Below are 10,324 nucleotides of genomic sequence, written 5' to 3'. Positions count from 1 at the left end.
AAAGGACAGGGTAGGATAGCTTACGGAGGCACCTATTTGTGGTGCAAGGGCTTGCCACCTCAGAGACCTGAAGCAGACCATCCACACCTTGTGCGTAAGCATGCACTGAAAGGAAGGAGGGTGCATTGTAGCCAAGATTCAAGGAGACCCATATGGCTGCAGTGGGCTACTGTGGGGAGCAGAAGCCCCCAAAGTCCCAGTGCATAAGCTGAAGTCGCCATATTGTTCTGACCCCTCTGTTTTACTGGCTGGGATTGATGGGCATTGTAGTCCAAAACAGCCAAAGGGCAACAGGTTGGGGAAAGCTGGGTTAAGGATGCTATTGAGACATTGTGCATATACAGTTCCAAGGAGGTTTAAAAGAAAGGTGTAACAGTGCAATAGAAACGAATGCTATAAAAGACTTTTCCTCATTCAGGGTTTAAACAAAGAAAAATGCTGGAGGGTTCCTTCACAAAATCATGCTAGATACACTTTTCTGACTGGAATGTGGGATGGTGGCACAACAAAAAACATAGTGTAAGGTTTACATTCAAAATTCAGATTACAGAGACAAAGAAATGGGGTTTTAAAAGCAGTTTGTCAAAGCAGCCGGGTCAAATAATTCAAATCGTGGAAAGCTGTCCAGTTTTTGAATTCTGAGTTCACATGCCAGTGTCAGGTGGGGGCCATCCCATATGCACTCAGTCCAATAGATGCATGAACCCTTGCAATAATCCAAAGGGTGATGGAGTTCAAGACAGAGATAGATCCCAGAATCCTCAGAAACCCAGAATTGGGAGAAGGACCACAGTTCAAAGGTACAGGGCACAGTCTCTCCATCAGTGGAAGCTGCTGGTTCCATGTCAGTGGGGCAGTGCAATCCACTCCAAGTTTCAGGCCCGAACTTTCTAGGAGCTCTTCAAGGTGCTGAAGGTCTCATCACCTTGAACAGCTCCTTGAAAATCCAGACTAAAACCTGGAAGGGATTCTACTGCCCCGCTGACATGAAGCCAGCCACCGCCACTGCTCTCCAAAGAAGCAAGGTTGCCAGTGCTCATAATTTAGTGGGCTGTTTGTATTTCAGAAGATATGTCCCTAATTTTGTTGTTGTTATGTGCCTTCAAGTTGATTATGACTTATGGCGACCCTATGAATCAGCAACCTCCAATAACATCTGTCGTGAACCACCCTGTTCAGATCTTGTAAATCCAGGTCTGTGGCTTCCTTTATGGACTCAATCCATCTCTTGTTTGGCCTTTTTCTACTCCCTTCTGTTTTTCCCAGCATTATTGTCTTTTCTAGTGAATCCTGTCTTCTCATGATGTGTCCAAAGTAGGATAACCTCAGTTTCATCATTTTAGCTTCTAGTGACAGTTCTGGTTTAATTTGTTCTAACACCCAATTATTTGTCTTTTTCGCAGTCCATGGTATGCGCAAAGCTCTCCTCCAACACCACATTTTAAATGAGTTGATTTTTCTCCTCTCTGCTTTTTTCACTGTCCCTAATAAATAGGGGGAGAAGCTTATTATGGGCTGGGATTGTTTATATTTTCTTGTATATCTTGTTTGCTCCCTTTCAGCCTAAGGGTGCAGCAAATGATTGGACTGCCCACAATGCACCAGGTTAAAAGGTGCCCTTCCTCCCAGGAAATTCTCCTGCACAAGCCCCATTAAAATGAATGGGAGCCACCCAAGAGATATGCAGCAAGAACTTCCCAGTGGATTGTGCCCCAAGCAACACACAGACACTCTTGCAGATTGACAGGGAGGCAATGCAAAAATGCCGTTTCCAAACCTGAAGCCCTCCTCCCGTTTCAATATGCCCCAGAACTGTTGGTGTAACGGAAGAATAAGGATCTATTTCGAGTCTTTCCTACATTCTCTATAGGTAATCACAGTGCTGTCATCCCCTCACCCTAAAGCAGCGGTTCCCAGACTGTTCCCCTCATGAATCACTTGAAAATCACTGAGGGTCTTGGAGGTCCACTTAACCATTTTTCTTCATGTCGCAGCAAGTGTAATGCGCGGTGCTAGATGCTGTATGATTTTAAATTGCTTCTTTGATTTCTTTTCTATCTTCCATTGCATTCCATAGAATTCAAACTGCAATACAGTAAAATACAGTAAAAGAAATAAAAGGAGCAATGCAAACACACTTATCGACATGAATATTTAAGGCAGACATGTCGCGGATGATCTGAACGAAGCTTGCGGGCTGCGGTTTTGGAACCCCTGCCCTAAAGAGATAAAGCATCTCTCTCGTTTTTTTCCCTTAACAAGAAACAGACGAAAGAGTCATCCATTCACTCTGGCAGCGTTTGGAAAGGCTAGATTGCATGTGCAGGTTCCAGAGTGGTGAACTGAAGCGGCCATCTTGTTGTCCTCATCAGCATGGACGGGTTTATTGGAGCGTCCATAAAGCTGGTTGTGGTTCATCTTTCCTGTGACTGCTGTGACAGTTTATTTAATAATGCAACTTTCCCTGTATATATTAATATTAATATATTTTCTTTTCTTTTTTACAAGTTCTTTGTTTCTTTGTCTGAACTTTCAGATATCTTCACTTCTGGCCCTTGTACCAGAAACATGTTCCAATACACTAAGAGAAGATGGAAGAACAGTCATTAATCACAATTCCCATGAAACATATACCCTATAAGGGCAATAAACTATTTATAGAACATTATCTCTCTGCCACCCCCCACCCCTACAAAATAAAATGCTAGCTAAGAAAGAAAGCAAAGGATCCTCTGAGTCTTTAAATGCTAGTTTATTGCAGCATGACCTTCTGCAAGCAAGAAAATTCTTCAGAAAAAGAATCTAGTCCTTCACTCCCCATCCACTACAAGTGATGCCTTATAATAAGTGAGGCCACTGATCCTCCTAGCTCCATATTGTCCATACCAGACTTTGCCAACCTGGTGCACTTCAGCTGTGTTGGACTATAACTCCCATCACCGCCCAGAGAGCTATTCGCTATGGGCGGTTTAAAAATGAAATAAATGAAATGAAATGAAATCACCCCCAACCGGCGCAGCCAATGGTTGGGGATGATGGGAGTTGTAGTCCAAAACAGTTGGTGAAGGGTGACTGGCAAGAGCTGGCCAAAGTTTCAGACAGGGCTCTCTCCCAGCCCCGCCTGGAGGTACCAGGGACTGAACCCGGGACCTTCTACATGCTACCACTGATCTACAACCCCTCCCCTAAATACAAAGCCAAGCCGCAGAATCAGAGGAAAACAGATTCAGGCAGACAAAAAATGCACTTGTGACGCATAATGACATGGAGACATGCTGTGCCGCCACAAGAAGGCCACTGGCTCCTATGGCTTGAAACGGGGATTAGACAAATTCTTGGGGGACAGGAGGTCTTTCAGTGACACCTACATAGAACCTCCATGTGCAGTCAGAGACAGAATGCCCCTACAGCTGCTGAGAGGTGAACTGCAGGGGCGGCCGTCATTTTCATCCCTGGCTTGTGGGCTCCCAGAAGCACCTGCTGGGCCACTGTGAATACTGCTTGCCATGAAATCCCTATTCATAGGGTCACCATAAGTCGGGATCGACTTGAAGGTAGGCCAAGGCACCATACAAGGTGTGTATGTGTGTGTCTGTGTGTTCCCATCTGGTCTCCCATCCAGGCACTGATGAGGCCCAGACTTGCTTAGCTTCAACAAAGTGGCTGCATCATGTGCCTTTAGACCAGGCTTGCCATGATGCCTTTTTTTTTAACATGAAAGCCTCATAATGCACAATACAAGTGAAAGTGCCACAATGCCAATATATACATCCATGGTGTAACTACATTTGAAATACTGTGCACCGGTCTGATTGCCCCATCTCAAAAGGGTATCCTAGTGTGGAGGTTTGTACATTTGCACATAAAGGTGAGCAATCATTGAAAATACTGTGAACTGCCATGATGGCATAAGCAATTCAAACAGTATACATCTTGGCACAATGCTTGTTTGTGATGGATGGATGGATGGATGGATGGATGGATGGATGGATGGATGGATGGATGGATGGATGGATGAGAGAGTTAGAGGGATGGGATGGGATGGGATGGGATGGGAGGACAGACAGACGGACAGACGGACAGACAGACAGACGGACAGACAGACAGACAGACAGACAGATAGATGGATGGGGGGAGGGGGATAGATGGATAGATGATATAAACCAGGAGTAGCCCTCCAGATATTGTTGAACTCCAACTCCCATCAGCCCCAGTCAGCATGGCCAGTGGTCAGGGACGATGGATTGGAGTCCAGGATCATCTGGAGGGCCAAAAGTGCTCCACCTCTTATATTTATTTTAGTTTAGTTCTATATTACATTTCTACCCCGCCTTTCTTTTCATGATAGAAACCCAAGGCGGCTTATGTATGGTTCCCAGGCAGTCTCCCATCCAGGCACTGACCAGACCTGACCCTGCTTAGCTTCAGCAGGGAGCTGGCCTCATGTGCCTTCAGACCGTAGCCTAGGTCACGGGAGAGTCCCCCCTCTACCTCCCCTCTTTTGAAGATGAAGATTTAGAACATAAGAAGAGCTCCCCAAGATCAGGCCAGGTTGGTGGCCATCACTGACTCCTATGGGAGCTAATTCCATAGCTTAACTATGTGATACATGAAAAACTACTTTCTTTGGTCTGTCCTGAATTTTGCAATATTCCGTTTCATTGGATGTCCACGAGTTCTAGTATTATGAGAGGGAACTTTTTTTTCTCTATTCACTTTCTTTATGCCGTGCATAATTTTATACACCTCTATCATGTCTCCTCTTACTCTTTCTCTAAACTAAAAAGCCTGAAATGTTGTAATCTTTCCTCATAGGGGAATTGCTCCATACTCTTGATTGTTTTGGTTGACGTTTTCTGAACAACCAATCTACTGGCCTTTAAAATCTATTTCTACAGGAAAGTAAATCCTATCCTTGCAATTTCTCATAACAACATTTACATTTTCCAGGAACGTTACAGTAACTATTTTCAATATAGGGGATTGTCTTTAACATGGGAGGGGGGCGGTGAACTCTCCGATGCATCATCCTTTTCCCAGAATGCCAGATGGATTGCATATTAGCCACCACCAATGAGCTTGAGAAAGACGCCACATGAGGGTTGTGGGGTTTCCCCCCCTGTAATTTTTTGCTCGCTTTCAATGAAATGCAAGCAGAGACATCAGTGTCTCTAACAAGTTCTAGAGTCCTGGAAAGTGTGTGTGGGAACTCTAAACAATTCAGCGACTAACAAAGCAGAGCACATAGCGAACTGTGAGTTTCAGGCAATGCATTCACACCTAGTTATGTCTGCAAAGGACAGCTCGTTTAAAGCACACTCCATTCCGTTGCTTGTCAAGCTAGGAAAGAGCATGCTGGGAATAGGAATGTGGCAGAGGAGCCAAGGCAGGAGCAGAGCGAGAATTTGTGCAAGTGTGTCTGAATTGGCATCCCTTTGAACAGGGTAGGGTACTGTGTAATCCCCTGTTCAAGCTGTTGAGGCTAATGCCCTTAGTCACCAGATTTTGAGACAAAGAATTCCACAAACATGTGCTCATTCGTCCTGACCACTCAATTTCACTAGATGTTCTTGAGTTGTTGTATTCTGTGGACTTTCTCCACACAATCCATAACCAGGGGTGTAGTGTGGGGTCTCAGGGGTCTCAGACCCTTTCCTTTTTTGGGAGCAGGGTCCTAGCAGGGTCCCTTTGTCTCCAGCATCCCATAAGCCAATCAGCATGAAAGGGGATTGTGTTAGCCACTGAGAAGAGACTTCTAACATGCTTCCTTGCCCTTTCCTGCTGATTGGAGCCAATCAGGGTGAAAGGCGTTAAATACTAAGGAGACTCTTCTCAGTGCTAACACTCTCCTCTTTTATGCTGATTGGCTCCTAGGCATTAACAAGGATCTCATTCTCAACCCCACAGCAAAACAAGACAGAAAACAGGGAGGGGGCATGGCTGTGACTAACCTGTAGGAACCCTGCACTTCTGAATTAGCCACTATACTACTGTGCATAATGCTGTGAACCTCTGTCACAATCTTTGGCAATCTAGTGCCCTCCTGCTGTGCTGGCTGTGGCTGATGGGAGTTGTAGTCCAAAACATCTGGAGGGTGCCTGGCTGGGGGAGGATGCCCTGCCATATCATTCCCAAGCATCTTCCCCCGCCCAACCATAACACCCCAAACCTTTCTCAGATCTGTTAGTGTTCTTCATGCCAGGAGTTATTTTACATGGGGGGGCATTCAAACATGCAACCCCCTGCCTGGTATCCCAGTGGTAAACTCCCAGCTGGGGGGCTGTACAGCATATTTATTTTTACAAGCAGCGCCCATTTTGCATTGTTAGCTGTACCAGAAAATAAAAGGGGACCAGTGTGGTGTAGTGGTTAAGGTGTTGGACTAGGACCTGGGAGACCAGGGTTCGAATCCCTACACAGCCATGAAGCGCACTGGGTCACTGCCTCTCAACCTCATGAAAACCCTATTCATAGGGTCGCCATAAGTCGGAATCGACTTGAAGGCAGTACATTTACATTTTAACCTCAACAGCTAAGAAAGCAAAATGTTTCAAGGCTGCTTGTCTTTTCATTTCATTACATTCTCCCCCCACCCTGCAAAAAAAAAAAAAATAACGCAGACTTTGTTTACACTGGCCCTGCAATCCTATCTCATCTTTCCTGTTGCAATGAGAAGAAATAAATTAAAGACTCTCCTGGGTAAGTTTGGTTGTTCCTCCCCTTGAAACTAACAACATTTACTGGGCCACCACCACCAAGGTCTGTCTCTCTAGGATTCTGTTTCTGCAAAGCCCCAAATGGACCCGAGCTGGAGTCACTTCAGCCCTGAAAGTTCCACTTGGATTATTTGTACCTTCATTTGTCCTGGAGATGAGCCGGAAGTTCTGAACTTCTTGCTTGAACTCCTGTTTCTTGACCTTCCTGATCTGGATCAAATGAAATATTCCTAAAAAACAGACACAGATGTGCATAGTTTAGAAAATTATGTGTAAAAGGTCAGTAGGTTGAAAGATATTATTATAATTCTGAAAGGAACAGAGGCAGAGTGTGTGTGGGGGGGGACACACACAATAAATTTATTGTGGTTGTTGCAAAAATGGAGTAGAGGCAGTCAAGTACCTGCCAGGCCCAGACATATGATTGGGAGGGGCTGTCTTCAATAGGGAGGGGTGAGAATTTTGATTCAGTTCGCATTTCAAGCAGAATTTATCAAATTCACATTTTCTGAAACAATATGAGTACCAAAACACAGCCATCCTTCAAAATTCGCATTTATTAGAATTTTGGGATGCAGTTTGCCAACTAAACAATATTGACAAAAATGCATATATTAGGGGAAAGTCTGCATACAAATGAATATATAAGCGAAAATAGCCTGCAAAAAGGCATGATATGGTGAGAAATGGCTTGCAAAAATGTGTCCCTTTGTCAAAACTACCTACAAAAGTGTGTTTATTTGGAGAAATTTGCACTAAAATGTTGGAGAATTTTCATGAGGATTCTTTTCCAAAAAAAATCACAGATTGCTACAGAAATGTAGAGAACTGAATTTAACATTAGAAAAGTGAGAAACTGAGAACTGAAATTGACAGGTCTTTCCATCCCTAGCCTTCACATTTGTGGGACACACCCTGATCAAAAGAGGAGTCCTGCTCCTGGATCAACCCAAAGAACATAAGAACATAAGAAGAGCCTGCTGGATCAGGCCAGTGGCCCATCTAGTCCAGCATCCTGTTCTCACAGTGGCCAACCAGGTGCCTGGGGGAAGCCCGCAAGCAGGACCCGAGTGCAAGAACACTCTCCCCTCCTGAGGCTTCCGGCAACTGGTTTTCAGAAGCATGCTGCCTCTGACTAGGGTGGCAGAGCACAGCCATCACAGCTAGTAGCCGTTGATAGCCCTGTCCTCCATGAATTTGTCTAATCTTCTTTTAAAGCCGTCCAAGCTGGCGGCCATTACTGCATCTTGTGGGAGCAAATTCCATAGTTTAACTATGCGCTGAGTAAAGAAGTACTTCCTTTTGTCTGTCCTGAATCTTCCAACATTCAGCTTCTTTGAATGTCCACGAGTTCTAGTATTATGAGAGAGGGAGAAGAACTTTTCTCTATCCACTTTCTCAATGCCATGCATAATTTTATACACTTCTATCATGTCTCCTCTGACCCGCCTTTTCTCTAAACTAAAAAGCCCCAAATGCTGCAACCTTTCCTCGTAAGGGAGTCGCTCCATCCCCTTGATCATTCTGGTTGCCCTCTTCTGAACCTTTTCCAACTCTATAATATCCTTTCTGAGATGAGGCGACCAGAACTGTACACAGTATTCCAAATGCGGTCGCACCATAGATTTATACAACGGCATGATGATATCGGCTGTTTTATTTTCAATACCTTTCCTAATTATTGCTAGCATGGAATTTGCCTTTTTCACAGCTGCCGCACACTGGGTCGACATTTTCATTGTGCTGTCCACCACAACCCCGAGGTCTCTCTCCTGGTCGGTCACCGCCAGTTCAGACCCCATGAGCGTATATGTGAAATTAAGATTTTTTGCTCCAATATGCATAATTTTACACTTGTTTATATTGAATTGCATTTGCCATTTTTCCGCCCATTCACTCAGTTTGGAGAGGTCTTTTTGGAGCTCTTCGCAATCCCTTTTTGTTTTAACAACCCTGAACAATTTAGTGTCGTCAGCAAACTTGGCCACTTCACTGCTCACTCCTAATTCTAGGTCATTAATGAACAAGTTGAAAAGTACAGGTCCCAATACCGATCCTTGAGGGACTCCACTTTCTACAGCCCTCCATTGGGAGAACTGTCCGTTGATTCCTACTCTCTGCTTTCTGCTTCTTAACCAATTCCTTATCCACAAGAGGACCTCTCCTCTTATTCCATGACTGCTAAGCTTCCTCAGAAGCCTTTGGTGAGGTACCTTGTCAAACGATTTTTGAAAGTCTAAGTACACTAGATCCACTGGATCACCTCTATCTATATGCTTGTTGACACTCTCAAAGAATTCTAATAGGTTACTGAGACAGGACTTTCCCTTGCAGAAGCCATGCTGGCTCTGCTTCAGCAAGGCTTGTTCTTCTATGTGCTTAGTTAATCTAGCTTTAATCATACTTTCTACCAGTTTTCCAGGGACAGAAGTTAAGCTAACTGGCCTGTAATTTCCGGGATCCCCTCTGGATCCCTTTTTGAAGATTGGTGTTACATTTGCCACTTTCCAGTCCTCAGGCATGGAGGAGGACCCGAGGGACAAGTTACATATTTTAGTTAGCAGATCAGCAATTTCACCTTTGAGTTCTTTGAGAACTCTCGGGTGGATGCCATCCGGGCCCGGTGATTTGTCAGTTTTTATATTATCCATTAAGCTTAGAACTTCTTCTCTCGTTACCACTATTTGTCTTAGTTCCTCAGAATCCCTTCCTGCAAATGTTAGTTCAGGTTCAGGGATCTGCCCTATATCTTCCACTGTGAAGACAGATGCAAAGAATTCATTTAGCTTCTCTGCAATCTCCTTATCGTTCTTTAGTACACCTTTGACTCCCTTATCATCCAAGGGTCCAATCGTCTCCCTAGATGGTCTCCTGCTTTGAATGTATTTATAGAATTTTTTGTTGTTGGTTTTTATGTTCTTAGCAATGTGCTCCTCAAATTCTTTTTTAGCATCCCTTATTGTCTTCTTGCATTTCTTTTGCCAGAGTTTGTGTTCTTTTTAATTTTCTTCATTTGGACAAGACTTCCATTTTCTGAAGGAAGACTTTTTGCCTCTAAGAGCTTCCTTGACTTTGCTCGTTAACCATGCTGGTATCTTCTTGGCCCTGGCGGTACCTTTTCTGATCTGCGGTATGCACTCCAGTTGAGCTTCTAATATAGTGTTTTTAAACAACTTCCAAGCATTTTCAAGTGATGTGACCCTCTGGACTTTGTTTTTCAGCTTTCTTTTTACCAATCCCCTCATTTTTGTGAAGTTTCCTCTTTTGAAGTCAAATGTCAAAGGTGCCCACCTAATCCAGCACCTTGTTTGCACAGCGGCCAACCAGATGCTTCCTGGGGGAAGCCCACAAGCAGGCCCTGAGTGCATCAGTGCTCTCCTCATTTGGGATTCCCAGCATACTGCCTCCGATAGTGGAGGAAGAGTGTGTTATTCTTCCTCAGGCAAACCTACAGGTGGACAGATCAGCCTCTTTCCAGTTTGTGCCAATTTTGCATGTGTTCATTCATAAGCTTCTTTTGTCTCGTTTTCACATCAAGCTGTACATTTTTATTTTTAAAATCCAATTTCAATGCCCGAAAACCACCGTAAAAGCGGAACAAGCGCCGT

The 10,324-nt window shown here is 44.3% G+C and overlaps 1 protein-coding gene across 2 annotated transcripts in view; it reads right to left on the bottom strand.

The window, feature by feature from the left end:
* Positions 1-2,183: 2,183 nt before the first annotated feature.
* The window catches only part of CHRDL2 (chordin like 2), a 58,211-nt gene continuing 50,070 nt past the window's right edge, over positions 2,184-10,324 (bottom strand). For both annotated transcript variants that reach the window (XM_061629650.1, XM_061629652.1), the window contains exons 10-11: positions 6,854-6,946; positions 2,184-2,581 (exon numbers count right to left, since the gene is read on the bottom strand). In XM_061629650.1, the coding sequence (XP_061485634.1) occupies positions 2,502-2,581; positions 6,854-6,946 (173 nt within the window). In that variant the 3' untranslated portion in view covers positions 2,184-2,501. The remainder of the gene's footprint in view (positions 2,582-6,853; positions 6,947-10,324) is intronic.

Source organism: Rhineura floridana, chromosome 5 (assembly GCF_030035675.1).
Source record: "Rhineura floridana isolate rRhiFlo1 chromosome 5, rRhiFlo1.hap2, whole genome shotgun sequence".
Classification (NCBI taxonomy): Eukaryota; Metazoa; Chordata; class Lepidosauria; order Squamata; family Rhineuridae; genus Rhineura; species Rhineura floridana.
Note: the sequence above shows the minus strand (reverse complement) of the source record. Positions and strands in the feature narration are given on the sequence as shown.